Consider the following 24382-nt stretch of genomic DNA (forward strand, 5'->3'; position numbering starts at 1 on the left):
TCACTAGGCCTAACTAAACAGCTGGATAGCAAATGCAACAAGTAGGTCTGTTAGCCTACGCCTATTGATGAACCACGCAAGTTAGGGGACTCTTTCAATAAGAAACACTCAATTTCGCAATCGCATACATCATTTTGGATTTGTGTGGTCATGAAATAATATATATGGTGTTGACTAAAATATGAATATAAACAGTTGATGAAGTGGTGCTACAGTTAATAGCGCACCATCTCATACTTTTGTCCCGCTGATGGCACATAAGGGGTTGATGGGTTTCGTATTCAGATAAGCTTTCAGAACATTCACACCTAGCCTACTGGTCAATCAGCTCACAGTCGTCTGGACACGTTCCTATGTGCAGTGCAGGTGTCATATTTCCCTCTCATTTTCATATCGAAAAAATCAACTGGTAACCTATTGATACAGACTTTGCATAGGCTATTGGTGCCGATCACTATAGCCAAATACTCCAACAAACAGCAGTGCAGAATCTATAATCTTTCATGTGTTGAAAATGAATGAATCTGCACAGCCCTTGCTAAAGCCAATTATGATATTTGAGTAGGCTAGGCCTATTCAAGAAAATATCATAAACCTAGTGTTATTATATTGATAATTACATTCTACAGAGCAACTTGAAAATAAATCATTATTACAAGGTTGAAATAACATTTATATGTGCATGTCTTTAAATGTATTAATTCATGGATTTTATGGATTTTTTAAAAATAGTTATTTGCCCAACACTGTTTTATTTATTCTGTCTAAAAGGAAGGCAAAGAATGCAGCACATTCTTATTTATTTATTTTATACAATATTCTGCCGATATGAACACATTTATATACAATATTCTGCTCATATGAACAGATTTATTTTAGGGCATAAGTGAACCAATATATGAGAGCCTTCAGACAGGTTTAAGTGAGTTTCCCCACGGAAGAGATACGAGAGCACGCATTGTTCCCCAGCCAGTCGCACACACGAGAGAGCGCGCAGACGAAAGAGTCGCCAACAAAGGAGTTCGCTTCTGCTGCAGCCTTCGCTGTAAAATATAATGTGTTGCGGCAGTGCTTCGACACAGACAGTGGTGAAACACTGTAAAGCCAGTAAATGCAGATGAGTTCAAAACATTCCTGAATACCAATGAGGTGAAAAGGCCACTGTCCCTCACTGTGTCCCCAGATGGAGAACACAGTTGTCACAGATGAGTGATAATCTCCCAGTCCCACATGCACCTATCCCCCCCACTACCATCAACCCTACACACACGCAAAAACACAAGCTGACAGTGCTCTCTCTCTCTCTTTGTCTTTCACTCGGTCTGCCTCTAAAGCAGAAGATAAATGGCAAATTATTGCTCTGCAATCAAGTGAATCAGAGGACGATGATACATTGACTGGTTAGAGAGCTGCTGCCAGTAAAATGGACTGACTGACTGACAGTGTGTGTGGCCTCTGTCGTTCTGTTGTTCTCCCCAAAACCTAATCCTGTGAGAGAAAACGAACTACAACCCACCCCTAAAAATAACACAGGTGGGGAATACAGATACGGTGTTAAACCCCGTAGAGTCACACGGTGACGTCATTTACAATATTGAATAGCTCCCTGTGTGTTTATGCTAGAGCCTAACCGTTTCTTGTAGTAGATGCAGCTCAATCCCCTCTTTCCGCCTATATAAACTTTGCGCTCATTTCCTAACATGCGCTTGTGAAATCTGCCTTTTTCTAAACATGAGAGGATCCGGACAAGAAGACATTGTCTGTAAAACCCGAAACGTGTGAGCTACAAATTCATAAATTTGAAAGATTGACAGATTAGACTATCACTACAATGTCGGTTGTTTGGCTCTACGATATCCACAAGCTTTACGGCATTCGTCTGAACTCTCTGTCGTGGATTTCCTCATTTTGAAGAGGTCTTCTCACAAAACTGACTGTCCAGACCGAACTGTTGTAGCTACAAACTAATCTGTCACCAATATCCGAAAGGGGAGACTCTCCCGAAAACATACGAGTTGAAGTCGGAAGTTTACATAAACTTAGGTTGGAGTCATTAAAACTCGTTTTTCAACCACTCCACACATTTCTTGTTAACACACTATAGTTTTGGCAAGTCGGTTAGGACATCTACTTTGTGCATGACGCAAGTAATTTTTCCAACAATTGTTTAAAGACAGATTATTTCACTTATAATTCACTGTTTCACAATTCCAGTGGGTCAGAAGTTTACAGAAGTTAATGTGCCTTTAAACAGCTGGGAAAATTCCAGAAAATGATGTAATGGCTTTAGAAGCTTCTGATAGGCTAATTGACTTCATTTGAGTCAATTGGAGATGTACCTGTGGATGTATTTCAAGGCCTACCTTCAAACTCAGTGCCCCTTTGCTTGACATCATGGGTAAATAAATAAAAAAATCAGCCAAGACCTCAACAAAAAAAATTGTAGACCTCCACAAATCTGGTTCATCCTTGGGAGCAATTTCCAAACGCCTGAAGGTACCACGTTCATCTGTACAAACAATAGTACGCAAGTATAAACACCATCGGACCACGCAGCCGTCATACTGCTCAGGAAGGAGACGCATTCTGTCTCCTAGAGATGAACATACTTTGGTGTAAAAAGTGCAAATCAATCCCAGAACAACAGCAAAGGACCTTGTGAAGATGCTGGAGGAAACAGGTACAAAAGTATCTATATCCATAGTAAAACGAGTCCTATATCGACATAACCTGAAAGGCCGCTCAGCTAGAAGAAGCCACTGCTCCAAAACCGCCTTAAAAAAGCCAGACTACGGTTTGCAACTGCACAAAGATCGTACTTTTTGGAGAAATGTCCTCTGGTCTGATGAAACAAAAATAGAACTGTTTGGCCATAATGACCATCGTTCTGTTTGGAGGAAAAAGGGGAAGGCTTGCAAGCCGAAGAACACCATCCCAACCGTGAATCACGGAAGTGGCAGCATCATGCTGTGGGGGTGCTTTGCTGCAGGAGAGACTGGTGCACTTCACAAAATAGATGGCATCATGAGGAAGGAAAATTATGTGGATATATTGAAGCAACATCTCAAGACATCAGTCAGGAAGTTAAAGCTTGGTCGCAAATGGGTCTTGACCCCAAGCATACTTCCAAAGTTGTGGCAAAATGGCTTAAGGACAACAATGTCCATCACAAAGCCCTGACCTCAATCCTATAGAAAATGTGTGGGCAGAACTGAAAAAGCATGTGCGAGCAAGGAGGCCTACAAACCTGACTCAGTTACACCAGCTCTGTCAGGAGGAATGGGCCAAAATTCACCCAACTTATTGTGGGAAGCTTGTGGAAGGCTAGCCGAAACGTTTGACCCAAGTTAAACAATTTAAAGGCAATGCTACCAAATACTATTTGAGTGTAAATTAACTTCTGACCCACTGGGAATGTGATGAAAGAAATAAAAGCTGAAATAAATTATTCTCTCTACTATTATTCTGACATTTCACATTCTTAAAATAAAGTGGTGCTCTAACTGACGTAAAACAGGGAATCTTTACTAGGACTAAATGTCAGGAATTGTGAAAAACTGAGTTTACATGTATTTGTATGTAAACTTCCGACTTCAACTGTAGGTGTCGGTTGACTGCTCTGCGACGCACACAAGCTTCAGGGAAGTTGTCTGCAGGTAACCCAGTACCGGGCAGTAAAAATTGCCAACAGTGCATAGAGGGTAAAATGTGCCACGAATAACGTGACCAAAAATCCTAAAATTCAAAATCAAATGGCTAAATTATACATTTTATGACCATCTTAAAACAATTCCATATGTTAGCTTACTAGATATTGCGATCTAAGGGCTTAGTTAACAGACAACCTTGGCCCTCCCAGCCCTGAGAATACACTCCAGTCACTATGAGAGCTGTAAATAGTTATACTCATCCATTCTAAAGGCTTTAGAATGGTCTCTGTTATTGCGGAAAAGCAATTAAGCCATTTGAAAATCCCTTTGCTTGGTTTTAGTAAAAGTGTGGGGGGTCATTCACCCCCAAGCAGGCATTTAGCACAAAGTCTGCAGACAGAGTATTGCTGAATCAAGGCGATGTGCAGTTGCTATCTGAATGGCATTGTTAATGCCAAGAAACGCCGGTCCATTCAGAGCACATTCCAGGAGTGCACCTCTCTGCAGACCTCATACAGGCGGGCTGGCATAACACGGCGTGCAAATCTCTCTCACAGTAAATGATTTGATGGACAGAGAGGGCAGAGAGCACTGTTGTCAAATCCAGCAGAATTCTGGCCATTATCACAGAGATGGATTGTTCTCAGCTCACAGAGCTCGAGCCGATCGGCTCTCTTTTGCTCTTTTTCTCAGCGTCTGGAGCCAGCGTCTGTCTGTCTGGGCCTGGTCCGGTAATCCTATCTGATAGGACAGGTCCTGGAACCCGGTGGTGTTAAAAACACATTACACTGAGTCCACACCACTCAACCCATCTCGTAGGTTTAGATGAATCTCTCAGTAAAACATTTCTTCCTTGACTGTCTTGCTCTCTCCCCTGGAGTGGTTATCCATCGAGTGGGGGAGGAGTGAGAGTGTCGGCAATTGCAGTGAAGATACAGAGAGAGACAGAGACATAGAGAGAGAGAGATGGAGGCTGACTGTTTGTCTGTAACTCTGACACCCATCGCATGGTTCCGCAGACCTTTAGCCCTCCATAACTGGCTACGAGACTATTGCAGCTCTGTGGGTGTAACATTTATTGACAATTTTGATACCTTCTGGAAACAAAGATCGTATTATAAGGAGGATGGTATCCACCCAAATCATTTGGGTTCCTGGATCCTTTCACAGCATTATAAGGCTGCGTTGAGACAATGACTTATCAATGACCCAAGTCCAGCTCATTTAATCCCTACCATTGTGTCGCTGAGTTGCCATAATGATTCAGCAAATATACATTATCCTAGGGACGTTAGAAGACACAATGTAAATAACCTAATTTATTTTCCCCTTACTGCCCGGAATGCCTCTGCTGATACTGCAGCTATTGTATGCAGTAATCATATGCCTATGAATCAGAGTTATAATGTTAGCACTGAGGTGGTGTGCCCCAGTAGGAAGTCCATTGTGTGCAGCTCACCCTGCACTAAAAAAAATTACCAGAGTATGTCTACCTCTGCTAAGCTTCCCAGTAAAGCAATAAAAATTATCAAGCATCCCAGAAAAGTGTTAAAAATAGCCCACATTAACACATTAAGAAACAAGGTTCATGAAATCAATAATTTGCTAGTAACAGATGGCATTCATATTCTGACAATCTCTGAAACTCACTTAGATAATACCTTTGATGATACAGTGGTAGCAATACAAGGTTATAACATTTACAGAAAATACAGAAATGCCAACGGGGGCAGTGTTGCGGTCCATATTCAGAACCACATTCCTGTAAAGCGGCAGGTAACTTAGTGGTTAAGAGCGTTGTGCCAGTAACCGAAAGGTCGCTGGTTCTAATCCCCGAGCCAACTAAGTGAAAAATCTGTCGTTGTGCCCTTGAGCAAGGCACTTAACCCTAATTGCTCCTGTAAGTCGCTCTGGATAAGAGCGTCTGCTAAATGACTAAAATGTAAATGTAAATGTAAAGCTTAGAGAGGATCTCATGTTAAATACTGTTGAAGTAATATGGCTACAGGTTCACCTGCCTCACCTAAAGCCCATTCTGGTGCGAAGCTGCTATAGACCACCAAGTGCTAACAGTCAGCATCTGGATAACATGTGTGAAATGCTTGATAATATATGTGATATCAATAGAGAGGTATACTTTCTGGGTGATTTAAATATCGACTGGCTTTCATCAGGCTGCCAACTCAAGAGAAAGCTTCAAACTGTAACTAGTGCCTGCAACCTGGTTCAGGTTATCAATCAACCTACCAGGGTAGTTACAAAGAGTACAGAAATGAAATCATCAACACGTAGTGATTATATCTTTACTTGAAAGCAGTATCCAAATCCATCGGATGTCGTGATCACAATATAGTAGCCATATGGCTGTGGGTTCATTTCCCATGGGGGGGCAGTATGAAAATGTATGCACTCACTAACTGTAAGTCGCTCTGGATAAGAGTGTCTGCTAAATGACTAAAATGTAAAAAAAATATCTAGGAAAACCAAAGTTCCAAAGGCTGGGCCTAATATTGTGTATAAAGGGTCATACAATACGTTTTGTAGTAATTCCGATGTTGCTAATGTGAATAATATTTGTTGGTCTGTGGTGTGTAATTACGAGCAACCAGACGCTGCACTTGACACATTTATGAAATTGCTTATCCCAGTTACTAATAAGCATGCACCCATTAAGAAAATGACTGTAAAAACTGTTAAATCCCCTTGGATTGATGAGGATTTTAAAAATGGAATGGTTGAGAGGGATGAGGCAAAAGAGATGGAAAATAGGTCTAGCTGTACAATCGATTGGCAAACGTACTGCAAATTGAGAAATCATGTGACTAAACTGAATAAAAAGAAGAAGAAACTACACTATGAAACGAAGATAAATTACATAAAGAATGATAGTAAAAAGATTTGGAGCACTTTCAAAGAAATCTTGGGCAAAAAGGCAAACTCCGCTCCATCATTCATTGAATCAGATGGCTCATTCATCACAAAACCCACTGATATTGCCAACTACTTAATTATTATTTCATTGGCAAGATTAGCAAACTTAAGCATGACATGCCAGCAACAAACGCTGACACTACACATCCAAATATATCTGACCAAATTATGAAAGACAAGCATTGTATTTTTAAATTCCGTAAAGTAAAGCCAAAGTAAAACCAAAGTAAAACCTCAACTAAATATTGTAATGAATGTGGAAATTGAGCAAGTTGAGGAGACTAAATTGCTTGGAGTAACCCTGGATTGTAAACTGTCATGGTCAAAACATATTGATACCACAGTAGCTAGGATGGGGAGAGGTCTGTCTATAATAAGGCGCTGCTCTGCATTCTTAACAGCACTATCAAGGCAGGTCCTACAGGCCCTAGACTGGACTACTGTTCAGTCGTGTGGTCAGGTGCCACAAAGAGGGACTTAGGAAAATTGCAATTGACTCAGAACAGGGCATCACGGCTGGCCCTTGGATGTACACAGAGAGCTAACATGAATAATATGCATGTCAATCTCTCCTGGCTCAAAGTGGAGGAGAGATTGACCATCACTACTTGTATTTGTGAGAGGTATCGACATATTGAATGCACCAAGCTGTCTGTTTGAACTACTGGCACACAGCTCGGACACCCATGCATACCCCACAAGACATGCCACCAGAGGTCTCTTCACAGTCCCCAAGTCCAGAACAGACTATGCGAGGCGCACAGTACTTTATAGAGCCATGACTGCATGGAACTCTATTCCACATCAAGTACAGTGGGGGAAAAAAGTATTTAGTCAGCCACCAATTGTGCAAGTTCTCCCACTTAAAAAGATGAGAGAGGCCTGTAATTTTCATCATAGGTACACGTCAACTATGACAGACAAATTGAGAAGAAGAAAATCCAGAAAATCACATTGTAGGATTTTTTATGAATTTATTTGCAAATTATGGTGGAAAATAAGTATTTGGTCACCTACAAACAAGAGAGATTTCTGGCTCTCACAGACCTGTAACTTCTTCTTTAAGAGGCTCCTCTGTCCTCCACTCATTACCTGTATTAATGGCACCTGTTTGAACTTGTTATCAGTATAAAATATACCTGTCCACAACTTCAAACAGTCACACTCCAAACTCCACTATGGCCAAGACCAAAGAGCTGTCAAAGTACACCAGAAACAAAATTGTAGACCTGCACCTGGCTGGGAAGACTGAATCTGCAATAGGTAAGCAGCTTGGTTTGAAGAAATCAACTGTGGGAGCAATTATTAGGAAATGGAAGACATACAAGACCACTGATAATCTCCCTCGATCTGGGGCTTCACGCAAGATCTCACCCCGTGGGGTCAAAATGATCACAAAATCCCAGAACCACACGGGGGGACCTAGTGAATGACCTGCAGAGAGCTGGGACCAAAGTAACAAAGCCTACCATCAGTAACACACTACACCGCCAGGGACTCAAATCCTGCAGTGCCAGACGTGTCCCCCTGCTTAAGCCAGTACATGTCCAGGCCCGTCTGAAGTTTGCTAGAGTGCATTTGGATGATCCAGAAGAGGATTGGGAGAATGTCATATGGTTAGATGAAACCAAAATAGAACTTTTTGGTAAAAACTCAACTCGTCGTGTTTGGAGGACAAAGAATGCTGAGTTGCATCCAAAGAACACCATACCTACTGTGAAGCATGGGGGTGGAAACATCATGCTTTGGGGCTATTTTTCTGCAAAGGGACCAGGACGACTGATCCGTGTAAAGGAAAGAATGAATGGGGCCATGTATCGTGAGATTTTGAGTGAAAACCTCCTTCCATCAGCAAGGGCATTGAAGATGAAACGTGGCTGGGTCTTTCAGCATGACAATGATCCCAAACACACCGCCCGGGCAACGAAGGAGTGGCTTCGTAAGAAGCATTTCAATGTCCTGGAGTGGCCTAGCCAGTCTCCAGATCTCAACCCCATAGAAAATCTTTGGAGGGAGTTGAAAGTCCGTGTTGCCCAGCGACAGCCCCAAAACATCACTGCTCTAGAGGAGATCTGCATGGAGGAATGGGCCAAAATACCAGCAACAGTGTGTGAAAACCTTGTGAAGACTTACAGAAAACGTTTGACCTGTGTCATTGCCAACAAAGGGTATATAACAAATTATTGAGAAACTTTTGTTATTGACCAAATACTTATTTTCCACCATAATTTGCAAATAAATTCATAAAAAATCCTACAATGTGATTTTTTTTCACATTTTGTCTGTCATAGTTGACGTGTACCTATGATGAAAATTACAGGCCTCTCATCTTTTTAAGTGGGAGAACTTGCACAATTGGTGGCTGACTAAATACTTTTTTTCCCCACTGTAACTCATGCCAGCAGTAAAATTAGATTTAAAAAACAGATACAAATACACCTTATGGAACAGCAGGACTGTGAAGCAACACAAACATAGACACATGCATACAAACACACAATAACATACACACATGTACACATGGATTTTGTGTTATAGATATGTGGTAGTAGAGTCTGTTATGAATATATTGTGTATAACTGTGGCCAACAAGGCAGAGTTCATCTCAGCCTATGCTACCCTCCAGTCCCTCGACTTCTTGGCGCTGACAGAAACATGGATTACCACTGAAAACACTGCTACTCCTACTGCTCTCTCCTCGTCTGACCATGTGTTCTCGCATACCCCGAGAGCATCAGGTCACCGGGATGGTGGCACAAGAATCCTCATCTCTCCCAAGTTGACATTCTCTCTTTTTCCCCTGACCCATCTGTCTATCTCCTCATTTGAATTCCATGCTGTCACAGTCACTAGCCCATTCAAGCTTAACATCCTTATCATTTATTGCCCTCCAGGTTCCCTTGGAGAGTTCATCAATGAGCTTGACGCCTTGATAAGTTCCTTTCCTGAGGATGGCTCACCCCTCACAGTTCTGGGTGACTTTAACCTCCCTACGTCTACCTTTGACTCATTTCTCTCTGCCTCCTTCTTTCCACTCCTCTCCTCTTTTGACCTCACCCTCTCACCGTCCCCCCCTACTCACAAGGCAGGCAATACGCTTGACCTCATCTTTACTAGATGCTGTTCTTCTACTAATCTCACTGCAACTCCCCTCCATGTCTCCGACCACTACTTTGTATCCTTTTCTCTCTCGCTCTCCTCCAACACTACTTACTCTGCCTCTACTCAGATGGTAATGCGCCGTCGCAACCTTCGCTCTCTCTCTCCCGCTACTCTCTCCTCTTCCATCCATCCATCTCTTCCCTCTGCTCAATCCTTCTCCCTCCAATCTCCTGATTCTGCCTCCTCTCCTCCCTTTCTGCATCATTTGACTCTCTATGTCCCCTATCCTCCCGGCCGGCTCGGTCCTCCCCTCCTGCTCCGTGGCTTGACGACTCATTGCGAGCTCACAGAACAGGGCTCCGGGCAGCCGAGCGGAAATGGAGGAAAACTAGACTCCCTGCGGACCTGGCATCTTTTCACTCCCTCCTCTCTACATTTTCTTCCTCTGTTTCTGCTGCTAAAGCCACTTTCTACCACGCTAAATTCCACGCATCTGCCTCTAACCCTAGGAAGCTCTTTGCCACCTTCTCCTCCCTGCTGAGACTGCTCTTCTCTGTGTCACGGAGGCTCTCCGCACTGCTAAAGCTAACTCTCTCTCCTCTGCTCTTGTCCTTCTAGACCTGATTGCTGCCTTTGATACTGTGAACCATCAGATCCTCCTCTCCACCCTCTCCGAGTTGGGCATCTACGGCGCGGCTCACTCCTGGATTGCATCCTACCTGACATGTCGCTCCTACCAAGTGGCATGGCGAGAATCTGTCTCCGCACCACGTGCTCTCACCACTGGTGTCCCCCAGGGCTCAGTTCTAGGCCCTCTCCTATTCTCGCTATACACCAAATCACTTGGCTCTGTCATATCCTCACATGGCCTCTCCTATCATTGCTACGCAGACGACACACAACTCATCTTCTCCTTTCCCCCTTCTGATAACCAGGTGGCGAATCGCATCTCTGCATGTCTGGCAGACATATCAGTGTGGATAACGGATCACCACCTCAAGCTGAACCTCGGCAAGACGGAGCTGCTCTTCCTCCCGGGGAAGGACTGCCCGTTCCATGATCTCGCCATCACGGTTGACAACTCCGTTGTGTCCTCCTCCCAGAGTGCAAAGAGCCTTGGCGTGACCCTGGACAACACCCTGTCGTTTTCCGCTAACATCAAGGCGGTGACCCGATCCTGTAGGTTCATGCTCTACATCATTCGGAGAGTACGACCCTGCCTTACACAGGAAGCGGCACAGGTCCTAATCCAGGCACTTGTCATCTCCTGTCTGGATTACTGCAACTCGCTGTTGGCTGGGCTCCCTGCCTGTGCCATTAAACCCCTACAACTCATCCAGAATGCCGCAGCCCGTCTGGTGTTCAACCTTCCCAAGTTCTCTCACGTCACCCCGCTCCTCCGCACACTCCACTGGCTTCCAGTTGAAGCTCGCATCTGCTACAAGACCATGGTGCTTGCCTACGGAGCTGTGAGGGGAACGGCACCTCCGTACCTTCAGGCTCTGATCAGTCCCTACACCCAAACGAGGGCATTGCGTTCATCCACCTCTGGCCTGCTGGCCCCCCTACCTCTGCGGAAGCACAGTTCCCGCTCAGCCCAGTCAAAACTGTTCGCTGCTCTGGCACCCCAATGGTGGAACAAGCTCCCTCACGACGCCAGGACAGTGGAGTCACTCACCACCTTCCAGAGACACTTGAAACCCCACCTCTTTAAGGAATACCTGGGATAGGATAAAGTAATCCTTCTACCCCCCCTTACCCCACCCCCCCCCAAAATTTTTAAAAATAACATATTGTAAAGTGGTTATCCCACTGGCTATAAGGTGAATGCACCAATTTGTAAGTCGCTCTGGATAAGAGCGTCTGCTAAATTACGTAAATGTAAATGTATAACTGCCTTAATTTTGCTGGACCCCAGGAAGAGTAGCTGTTGCCTTGGCAGCAGCTAACGGGGATCCATAACAAATACAAATACAAATACAAATGTTAGCCTCAAAACTTGGCTAGTAGCACCATGTAGGACTGATTGACTCTAGTCTGTTCATCTGCAGTGTCTGTCGACATGGGAACATTTATCTGCATAGCTCTCACCTATGGCACAGACAGGGCTGGAGAGTGATCAGAGGCTATATCTGCGTCCCAAATGGAACTCTATCCCTACTACGGGCCCATAGGGGTCAAAAGTAGTGCACTATGGGAATAGAGTGCCATTCTGGGATGCAGCCTATACATTTCATACATACTACACATCTATAATACATCTATTGCCATCTATATATAAAATGGGGGTTACAGGGGTTGAGAAAGATCAGGGGCATTACATCTTGGAGAGGCTTGGAGAGAAAGTAGTTGTATATTTCAATATTATTTCAATTGGGGTTAGTGGCGGGTCAGCTGACAGCCACGTCTTCCAGAGCCTGGTTAATAAGTGCTATCCAATCAAGGACACCTGCTGATTCTAAGACCTAGAGTATATCCCAAATGGCACCCTATTTCTTATGTAGTGCACTACTTTTGAGCAGGGCCCATAGGACTCTTTCAACCCCTACTTTCTTCCTTCAGATCTTGGAGTAGGGATGGATGTTTCTCACCCACCCATGTTCAATCTAAAACCACCACTCACCTGGGGCAAGAAATTATGTAATTGGAGTGGGGATTTTAAAAATACGATGTATGGATATTAAAAAAGCAATTTGTAATTTTTACACAGAAAAGGGACAAATTGCCAAAGTGTATTAGCGTGTTAGGAGAGCGTTGAAACCATACAATTGTAAAGCACCTATTTCTCAGTGCAAGTGAGAACTCATATAGAGTGCTTTCAATGTCTAACAACAATCAAGAATTTAGCTAAATAAGGGCCGTGAAAAATAAGTGAAATTGCTGAGAATTACCATGTCATAAACAATGTTTTGAAAAGTTTTGGGAAGACCATCGACCCAATGGAAAATATCTCGGACACAGATTAAGAAGCATGTTCAACTGAGATTCTCCATTGGAGTTTATTTTTAGTCAATGACTAGGCTTAATCGTGTGTGTGTGTGTGTGTGTGTGTGTGTGTGTGTGTGTGTGTGTGTGTGTGTGTGTGTGTGTGTGTGTGTGTGTGTGTGTGTGTGTGTGTGTGGCGCACATAATGGAGTCACAGTCAACTGATGAGGAACAGGCTGTCTTACCATAGTGAGTTATAAATCATGGGCTATCTTCAGAACTGGATAATAATTCCTCATTTCTTAATAGGTCTATTGTTTTTTCTATCTCTCATAAAGCTGTGCCTTTACACCTATAGACTCCGACTTTCATTCTTGTTCTTTTTGAAAGCGGCACATTTAGGACAACTACTTCTTAGGCTATTTGAATATTTGGGAAATAGGATACAGTTCATAACTTTAACTTGTCTTGAAGCTTTTATGATGGGCCTAGTAGGAAGATCAATCTCACATTGTTGGATCTTTCGAACACGCACAGATAATTTACTTCTTAATAAGCTTAAACTTGATTCAACTGGTCATTCTATTTTTCTATAGGCTATTGATATTGTTTGTTCTCTCTCATTATTAGGTTACCTTACATTTTTAGGCTATTCAAATAACATTTTCAGATGGAAATCCATAACATTAATTCATTGTTTGATCGGGAGAAAGCAATGCATAAAACAATGAAAGCGTACTCATGTAATTTTTATATCGAATGGAGAGAGAAGGGAAAACAGCTAGACACGATAGTTGAAGAGTGCCCGTTATAAAACAAATTAATAGGTTTAGGCTATAAGGCCCATGCATCTGTCTGACGAGAGAGGGAGAGGGAGAGAAACTATTTTCTGATGTCTTTTTTTTGCGCTGCTTTGGTGAAATGATCCGCTCTGTCTAGCCTACATCCCTCTATTGTGTTCTGTATGTATATCAGTGGAGGCTCCTCAGAGGAGGAAGGGGAGGAACATCCATCTCAGTTAGTTTCATAAAAATTAAAATAGTGAAAAATTAAAAAAGTTATCATTTTTAGATAACTATACTAAATATATTCACGTCACCAAATAATTGATCAAAAACACACTGTTTTGCAATGAAGGTCTACAGTAGCCTCAACAGCACTCTGTAGGTTAGCGCCATGATGTAGCCGGAGGACAGCTAGTTTCCGTCCTCCTCTGGGTACATTGACTTGAATACAAAACCTAGGAAGCTCATGGTTCTCACCCCCTTCCATAAACTTACACAGTAATTACGACAACTACAGGAGGACGTCCTCCAACCTATCAGAGCTCTTGCAGTATGAACTGACATGTTGTCCACCCAATCAAAGGATCAGACAGTGAAACTAGTACTGAAAGTATAAAGCTACAGCTAGCTAGCACCGCAGTGCATAAAATGTGGTGAGTATTTCACTCAAAGAGAGAGAAAGACAATAGTTGAATAGTTTTGAACAAATGTATTTATTTAAAAATTAAGGAGAAGCAAGAGAGAGAGAGAGCTAGCTATATTCTGTAGTATTTTTTTCACTTTCACTTAGCTAGCGAATGCAGCTAGCTAGTTTAGCGTACTCAAACACCCGGCTCAAACAGAGAGGGATGCTATGTTAGCTAGCTGGCTATTCAACACTAACAACTGTGCACACAGTGCAGAAGACACAGCTGATTGCGCCAATGAGAGGTAGGCCTACCCTATCCCTGTTCTGATATTCCTAGGCTACGTCTGCACGGCTTATTCAGCATTCAGATGTTTGTAAAATGACTTTCGCAATATTAAATCATAAACATTATTAATTGATTGACAAATTGCTGGGTCATTGTTACCAAATTCGCTGTAGAAAATAGTGTTTTACCGGTGGAGTTGTGTAGGCGACAGGAGTAGACACAACGCACATCTTGCTGATTGCACATTTAACCGCTGATTGGGGCTTTTCGATTGCCAGGTTCACCGTACTATATACAGTATCAGTCAAAAGTTTGGACACACCTACTCATTCAAGGGTTTTTCTTTATTTTTACTATTTTCTACATTGTAGAATAATACTTTAGTCATCAAAACTATGAAATAACACATGGAATCATGTAGGAACCAAAAGTGTTAAACAAATCAAAATATATTTTAGATTCTTCAAAGTAGCCACCCTTTGCCTTGATGACAGCTTTGCACACTCTTGGCATTCTCTCAACCAGCTTCACCTGGAATGCTTTTCCAACAGTCTTGAAGGAGTTCCCACATATGCTGAGCACTTGTTGGCTGCTTTTCCTACACTCTGCGGTCCAAATCATCCCAAACCATCTCAATTGGGTTGAGGTCGGGTGATTGTGGAGGCCAAGTCATCTGATGCAGCACTCCATCACTCTCCTTCTTGGTCAAATAACCCTTACACAGCCTGGAGGTGTGTTGGGTCATTGTCCTGTTGAAAAACAAATGATAGTCCCACTAAGCGCAAACCAGATGGGATGGCGTATCGCTGCAGAATGCTGTGGTAGCCATGCTGGTTAAGTGTGCCTTGAATTCTAAATAAATCACAGACAGTGTCACCAACAAAGCACCCCGACACCATCCCACCTCATCCTCCATGCTTCACGGTGGGAACCACACACGCGGAGATCATCCGTTCACCTTTGTTCTCACAAAGACACGGCGGTTGGAACCAAAAATCTAAAATTTGGACTCATCAGACCAAAGGACAGATTTCCACCGGTCTAATGTCCATTGCTCGTGTTTCTTGGCCCAAGCAAGTCTTATTCTTCTTATTGGTGTCCTTTAGTAGTGGTTTCTTTGCAGCAATTCGACCATGAAGGCCTGATTCACGCAGTCTCCTCTGAAAAGTTGATGTTGAGATGTGTCTGTTACTTGAACTCTGTGAAGCATTTATTTGGGCTGCAATCTGAGGTGCAGCTAACTCTAATGAACTTATCTTCTGCAGCAGAGGTAACTCTGGGTCTTCCTTTCCTGTGGCGGTCCTCATGAGAGCCAGTTTCATCATAGCGCTTTATGGTTTTTGTGACTGTACTTGAAGAAACTTCTTGGAATTTTCCGGATTGACTGACCTAAATGTCTTAAAGTAATGATGGAATGTCGTTTCTCTTTGCTTATTTGAGCTGTTCTTGCCATAATATGGACTTGGTCTTTTACCAAATAGGGCTATCTTCTGTATACCACCTCTACATTGTCACAACACAACTGACTGGTTCAAACACATTAAGGAAAGAAATTCCACAAATTAACCTTTAACAAGGCACAACTGTTAATTGAAATGCATTCCATGTGACTACCTCAAAGCTGGTTGAGAGAATGCCAAGAGCGTGCAAAGCTGTCATCAAGGCAAAGGGTGGCTACTTTGAAGAAACTAAAAAATTAAATATATTTTGATTTGTTTAACACTTCTTTGGTTACTACATGATTCCATATGTGTTATTTCATAGTTTTGATGTCTTCACTATTGTTGCACAATGTAGAAAATAGTAAAAATAAAGAAAAACCCTGGAATGAGTAGGTGTGTCCAAACTTTTGACTGGTACTGTATTTCTGGTAGTTTTGCTTTAAACAGTCAGTTCATTTGGTACTTTTTACATGAACAGGGTAAAGGTGTAATTTCATAACAAGGACTGCAATCATTGGTCTGAATGGGAAAAGAGATCAGCATTTGAGACGGGGGTGAAATCCAAAGCTGTGTTATATTAATTGGCTATGTACACTGAGTGTACTCAACAATAAGGGATCATATCTTTCACCTGGATTCACCTGGTCAGTCTGTCATGGAAAGAGAAGGTGTTCCTAATGTTTTGTACACTCAGTGTATGTCATAGCTCATTTCTAAAGATAAATATTGACATATTACTAGCTCAAAACATTTTAATCTGCTATATGACAAGTTAATCAGTGTGTGATAAGGATTTCTGATATTGGTAGATGCTCAGTCTGCCCTATGGCTCAGGTCACACACAACATAATTCATACACACACACACACACACACACACACACACACACACACACACACACACACACACACACATACACACACACATACACACACACACACACACACACACACACACACACACACACACACACACACACACACAGGGCCACTCAGAGAAGTCAGCTCAGACAGAGCCAGCTCAGCTTCTCAGCTCCATCAGTATCAGATATTAATTTAGAAAGGAAAATTAATGTGTTCATGCAAAAACTGTTAGTGCATCGAATCATGTCGTACCGAATCGTATTGATTCGTTCCAATAATCGAATCGCACCGAATCATTTCAAACTAAAAGTATTGTTTCTTTATTGTATCGGAGACCATGTATCTAGATGCGTATCGAATCGTGCTTGTAAGGAGAGATGCACATCCCTCGCAAATAGGAATAGACTACTTGGAATGTCTCCTGCTGTGCACTGTCCGAAGCCATTCTTTACTGACAGTGCCAGTAAAGTTAAAAATAGGCTAAACCATCATCTGTCACATCAACGATGACTGTCAATTATCGTCAATAGACGATGCTATCGTAATATAACTCAAGCCTAATACGCATGTGCGTGCACGCTTCAAAAATAGATGAAAGTTGGATGCACAGGAATGGAAATGCATCAGTAGCTAGGTTTCCATCCAATTGCCGACAGATATTCATGCGAATATAAAAGAATCTGCATGAAGAAAATGTGCGTGATGACATAGAGCACATAACATTTTCATTTTCGCTTAAGTTTTCATGTACTGAATAAAAATCTAAAGTTCAATGTGTTTCCATCGCATTTTCAACTCTACCGATAGTTTTGTCAAAACTGTTGCGTTAAATAGCAAATGTGCCTACTCTGGTCTTGGCACCTGCGCTCTAGACAATAGCTTGCAGATACAGTGTGGGTAAACTAGTCTAGGGGGGCGGTAGGTAGCTTAGTGGTTAAGAGTGGTTAAGAGCGTTGTGCCAGTAACCGAAAGGTCGCTGGTTCTAATCCCCGAGCCGACTAGGTGAACAATCTGTCGATGTGCCCTTGAGCAAGGCACTTAACCCTAATTGCTCCTGTATGTCACTCTGGATAAGAGCGTCTGCTAAATGACTAAAATGTAAAAATGTACATGAGATTATTATGGATAAGAGCGAGAATATTTGTATTTGTCAAACGGCAGTCAAGCATCGATCATGTCACCAGAATAAGACCCTTGAAATGTATTGGAAAGCAGCATCAAAATCACCAGGCACTTTCATCACCCCGTGAAGTTCCTCATAACTTATTTCATCTGTAGCCTAATAAACTGCATTTTCCGAGTCATAGCGGGAGGACCACACACCATATAATTGCGTGACTTCAAGTTTATTTCGATATGATGGTTATTACACTGAAAAAAATAGAAACGCAACATGTAAAGTGTTGGTCCCATGTTTCATGAGCTGAAATAAAATATCCACAAAAAGAATAATAAGCACAAAAAGCTTACTTCTCTCAAATGTTGTGCAGATATGTATTTACATCCCTGTTAGTGAGCAATTCTCCTTTGCCAAGATAATCTATCCACCTGACAGGTGTGGCATATTAAACAGCATGATCATTACACAGGTGTACCTTGGGACAATAAAAAACCACTCTAAAATGTGCAGTTTTGTCACACAACACAATGCCACAGATGTCTCAAGTTTTCAGGGAGCGTGCAATTGGCATGCTGATTGCAGGAATGTCCACCATAGCTGTGGCCAGAGAATTGAATGTTAATTTCTCTACCATAAGCCGCCTCCAACGTTGTTTTAGAGAATTTGGCAGTACGTCCAACCGGCCTCACAACCGCAGACCACATGTAACCATGCCAGCCACCCCGACAGCTGAGACCAGCCACCCGGACAGCTGATTAAACTGAGGAGTATTTCTGTCTGTAATAAACCGCAGACCACGTGTATGGCATTGTGTGGGCGAGCGGTTTGCTGATGTCAACGTTGTGAACAGAGTGCCCCATGGTGGCGGTGGGGTTATGGTATGGGCAGGCATGAGCTACGGACAACGAACACAAATGCATTTTATCGATGGCAATTTAAATGCACAGAGATACCGCCGCCATCACCTCATGTTTTAGCATGATAATGCATGGCCCCATGTAGCAAGGATTCCTGGAATTGTTGCATGTTGCGTTTATATTTTTGTACAGTATATATCAATTTATACGCATTAAGGTGTTTCCACCTCAATTTCCCCCATAATTAATTTTACCGACACAACATGATCCCAGCATGTCGAACGAACAAATTATCCATTGGCATTTATCAAATTGTACCGAAACTTCCTGTTTCCATCACAGCTGTCGTGATTTTGTTTTATATGGTAGGACTTTACTCACATAAAAACTATGGATGGAAAAGTGGTCAGTGAAATGGATTCACAAAGCAAACTACATTTGGAGTCAAATAAAAATCCTTTGAAGTTTAAACCAGTGGTCAAAGTTTGTCTGTTGGCTGCAGAGGCAAATGTAAACGGGAGTCAACCGCTCGCTGTCTCTGGGTCTCCCTCCTTTAGATTCCACTGTCGTTTTTTTACGCCTGGTGACTTTTTTCTCTGCCTGGCACTGCTTTAAACGGATAAAAGCCAGATGAAAAAACATGATATAAAAACTGTGAACGTATGTGGGTGAGGACACAAGGGGGAAGATGCGAAAAAGGGGGGAGGCAGAAACTGCTGACATGAGGTAAACAGAGAGAATTACAGAGCAGAGTGTGAAGCTAAGCAGCTCCTGTCAGAGTTCCCCTCACACCGATAACAATTAGAGCGACTGAACACCCTCATTATTTATTGAGAGGTGATTGAAAACAAACAGGAAAATAACAGAAAGATCAACAGTAATCAGAAAAAACAGATCCGCTACTTGAGGGCGAGAAAGAGAAGAGATAAAAAGGGATTTGTAGCGATAGCGGTGATTTGACCCGTAGGCCATTGATCAAGTGGTTGATAGAGAACAGAAAAGCTTGGGGTTGATTCAGGTTGCTGAGGAAATCAAAACCTTTAATAGGGGATGATGAGGGAACCGGGTAGAAACATGAGAAGCACAAATTAGCAACAGGCACTCAAATAAAGTCAGAGTCAAATCAGCATAATTGGGGCACCATGACGCAATGACGAAAAAAAATGATCCTTACCTGGGAGCCTTGTCTTGAGCTACCGGTGGCAATGTTGACAGGAACTGCAAAGAACAAAAAAAACATTTTTAAATAACACACATCAAAATGAGACACTGAAGTCACTGAATGCCTGACAATGAATTGTTTCTTTCTTTCTTTTATTTAACCTTTATTTAACTAGGCAAGTCGAACCATTTATACTGGTTGATGGAAATGTGCACCAAAGATATCTATTGGCCCCGAGTGCTTTATAGTCACGACTGTGCTCCGTATAGAGGAACCTGCCAAATGAAACATCATTAGGGCCCATCTCGCAGCAGAAAGGTAAGTTATCAGGAGATTTAAGTCCCCTCAGGGAGGAAGCTCTTTCCTGTGTGTGTGTGTGTGTGTGTGTGTGTTGGGTTTCTGATAGTACGCAGTCTGTGTGCACCACCATTCATCTATCAAAGTTTGCAATTAGACCATGGAGAGCCTATATCTAATTTTAACGCTATCGATTCAAGGTAAAACGGGCCTTCGCATGAGGACTCCAAATCAATACTGAGGATCAAAACAGCAGTTTGGAGGGCTCCTAAGAGTTTCAGAGAGAGAGAGAACGAGATGTGTTGATTAAGATGAGGAGAAGCCAGCAAGGACACAGAATATAGCCTTATGAATATACAGTGGGGGAAAAAAGTATTTAGTCAGCCACCAATTGTGCAAGTTCTCCCACTTAAAAAGATGAGAGAGGCCTGTAATTTTCATCATAGGTACACGTCAACTATGACAGACAAATTATTAGGAAATGGAAGACATACAAGACCACTGATAATCTCCCTCGATCTGGGGCTCCACGCAAGATCTCACCCCGTGGGGTCAAAATGATCACAAGAATGGTGAGCAAAAACCCCAGACCCACACGGGGGGACCTAGTGAATGACCTGCAGAGAGCTGGGACCAAAGTAACAAAGCCTACCATCAGTAACACACTACGCCGCCAGGGACTCAAATCCTGCAGTGCCAGACGTGTCCCCCTGCTTAAGCCAGTACATGTCCAGGCCCGTCTGAAGTTTGCTAGAGTGCATTTGGATGATCCAGAAGAGGATTGGGAGAATGTCATATGGTCAGATGAAACCAAAATATAACTTTTTGGTAAAAACTCAACTCGTCGTGTTTGGAGGACAAAGAATGCTTATTTGCATCCAAAGAACACCATACCTACTGTGAAGCATGGGGGTGGAAACATCATGCTTTGGGGCTGTTTTTCTGCAAAGGGACCAGGACGACTGATCCGTGTAAAGGAAAGAATGAATGGGGCCATGTATCGTGAGATTTTGAGTGAAAACCTCCTTCCATCAGCAAGGGCATTGAAGATGAAACGTGGCTGGGTCTTTCAGCATGACAATGATCCCAAACACACCGCCCGGGCAACGAAGGAGTGGCTTCGTAAGAAGCATTTCAAGGTCCTGGAGTGGCCTAGCCAGTCTCCAGATCTCAACCCCATAGAAAATCTTTCGAGGGAGTTGAAAGTCCGTGTTGCCCAGCGACAGCCCCAAAACATCACTGCTCTAGAGGAGAGGGCCAAAATACCAGCAACATTGTGTGAAAACCTTGTGAAGACTTACAGAAAACGTTTGACCTGTGTCATTGCCAACAAAGGGTATATAACAAAGTATTGAGAAACTTTTTTTTATTGTCCAAATACTTATTTTCCACCATAATTTGCAAATAAATTCATTAAAAATCCTACAATGTGATTTTCTGGATTTTTTTTCCTCATTTTGTCTGTCATAGTTGACGTGTACCTATGATGAAAATTACAGGCCTCTCTCATCTTTTTAAGTGGGAGAACTTGCACAATTGGTGGCTGACTAAATACTTTTTTCCCCCACTGTACATACATATATATATATATATATATATATATACAGTGGGGAGAACAAGTATTTGATACACTGCCGATTTTGCAGGTTTTCCTACTTACAAAGCATGTAGAGGTCTGTAATTTTTTATCATAGGTACACATTTACATTACATTTTAGTCATTTAGCAGACGCTCTTATCCAGAGCGACTTACAGTTAGTGAATACATATATATATATATATTTTTTTTATACTGCCCCCCCCCCTGGGAAACGAACCCACAACCCTGGCGTTGCAAACGCCATGCTCTATCAACTGAGCTACATCCCTGCCGGCCATTCCCTCCCCTACCCTGGACGACGCTGGGCCAATAGTGCGCCGCCCATGAGTCTCCCGGTCGTGGCCGGTTGCGACAGAGCCTGGATTCGAACCAGGATCTCTAGTGGCACAGTTAGCACTGCGATGCAGTGCCTTAGACCACTGCGCCACTCAGGAGACACTCAACTGTGAGAGACGGAAGCTAAAACAAAAATCCAGAAAATCACATTGTATGATTTTTTAAGTAATTCATTTGCATTTTATTGCATGACATAAGTATTTGACCACCTACCAACCAGTAAGAATTCTGGCTCTCACAGACCTGTTAGTTTTTCTTTAAGAAGCCCTCCTGTTCTCCACTCATTACCTGTATTAACTGCACCTGTTTGAACTCATTACCTGTATAAAAGACACCTGTCCACACACTCAATCAAACAGACTCCAACCTCTCCACAATGGCCAAAACCAGAGAGCTGTGTTAGGACATCAGGGATGAAATTGTAGACCTGCACAAGGCTGGGATGGGCTACAGGACAATAGGCAAGCAGCTTGGTGAGAAGGCAACAACTGTTGGCGCAATTATTAGAAAATGGAAGAAGTTCAAGATGACGGTCAATCACCCTCGGTCTGGGGCTCCATGCAAGATCTCACCTCGTGGGGCATCAATGATCATGAGGAAGGTGAGGGCTCAGCCCAGAACTACACGGCAGGACCTGGTCAATGACCTGAAGAGAGCTGGGACCACAGTCTCAAAGAAAACCATTAGTAACACACTACGCCGTCATGGATTAAAATCCTGCAGCGCACACAAGGTCCCCCTGCTCAAGCCAGCGCATGTCCAGGCCCATCTGAAGTTTGCCAATGACCATCTGGATGATCCAGAGGAGGAATGGGAGAAGGTCATGTGGTCTGATGAGCAAAAATATAGCTTTTTGGTCTAAACTCCACTCGCCGTGTTTGGAGGAAGATGAAGGATGAGTACAACCCCAAGAACACCATCCCAACCGTGAAGTACAGAGGTGGAAACATCATTCTTTGGGGATGCTTTTCTGCAAAGGGGACAGGACGACTGCACCGTATTGTGGGGAGGATGGATGGGGCCATGTATCGCGAGATCTTGGCCAACAACCTCCTTACCTCAGTAAGAGCATTGAAGATGGGTCGTGGCTGGGTCTTCCAGCATGACAACGACCCGAAACACACAGCCAGGGCAACTAAGGAGTGGCTCCGTAAGAAGCATCTCAAGGTCCAGGAGTGGCCTAGCCAGTCTCTAGACCTGAACCCAATCGAAAATCTTTGGAGGGAGCTGAAAGTCCGTATTGTCCAGCGACAGCCCCAAAACCAGAAGGATCTGGAGAAGGTCTGTATGGAGGAGTGGGCCAAAATCCCTGCTGCAGTGTGTGCAAACCTGGTCAAGACCTACAGGAAACGTATAATCTCTGTAATTGCAAACAAAGGTTTCTGTACCAAATATTAAGTTCTGCTTTTCTGATGTATCAAATACTTATGTCATGCAATAAAATGCAAATGAATTACTTAAAAATCATACAATGTGATTTTCTGGATTTTTGTTTTAGATTCCGTCTCTCACAGTTGAAGTGTACCTATGATAAAAATTACAGACCTCTACATGCTTTGTAAGTAGGAAAACCTGCAAAGTCGGCAGTGTATCAAATACTTGTTCTTCCCACTGTATATATATATATATATACACACACATATACATACACACACAGTGGGGAGAACAAGTATTTGATACACTGCCGATTTTGCAGGTTTTCCTACTTTCCTACTACTTTATCATAGGTACACTTCAACTGTGAGAGACGGAATCTAAAACAATGTACAATGTAAAAATGAGTAAAAATAAAGAAAAACCCTTGAATGAGTAGGTGTGTCCAAACTTTTGACTGGTAGTGTGTATCCTCAAGGTCCTTGACCTCTTGAGAATCACGCCACCGATCAAAAATACATTCTTGTTTCCTTGCAAATTCAACATGGCATTGTGATCTGTATGCCTCTGGATCCAACAGGTAAGCCCGAAGGATAGCAGTTTTAACAGTGAATCTGAACGCTGGTCAAGAGATAAAGCGGTGTACACTTTCCAGCGGTGTAAAGTACTTAAGTAAAAATGCTTTAAAGTACTTCTTAAGTAGTTTTTTGGGATATCTGTACTTTACTATTTATATTTTTGACAACTTTTACTTCACTACATTCCTAAAGAAAATAATGTACTTTTTACTCCATACATTCTCCCTGACACCCAAAAGTATTTGTTACATTTTGCTTAGCAGGACAGGGAAATGGTCCAATTAAACACACTTATCAAGAGAAAATCCCTGGTCATCCCTACTGCCTCTGATCTGGTGGACTCACTAATGCTTCATTTTAAATAATGTCTGAGTGTTGAAGTGTGCTCCTGGCTATCCGTAAGTATACCATGTATGGTTTTTCACAAAAGCTTCCAACTTCAAGTC

The 24382-nt window shown here is 42.6% G+C and overlaps 1 protein-coding gene across 2 annotated transcripts in view; it reads right to left on the reverse strand.

The window, feature by feature from the left end:
• Window positions 1–24382, reverse strand: part of b3glcta (beta 3-glucosyltransferase a) — a 133023-nt gene that overhangs the window by 78738 nt on the left and 29903 nt on the right. For both annotated transcript variants that reach the window (XM_084148132.1, XM_084148133.1), the window contains exon 3: window positions 19764–19807. In XM_084148132.1, coding sequence (XP_084004258.1) covers window positions 19764–19807 — 44 coding nt within the window. The remainder of the gene's footprint in view (window positions 1–19763; window positions 19808–24382) is intronic.

Source organism: Coregonus lavaretus (assembly GCF_964263955.1).
Source record: "Coregonus lavaretus genome assembly, chromosome: 30".
NCBI classification, from domain to species: domain Eukaryota; kingdom Metazoa; phylum Chordata; class Actinopteri; order Salmoniformes; family Salmonidae; genus Coregonus; species Coregonus lavaretus.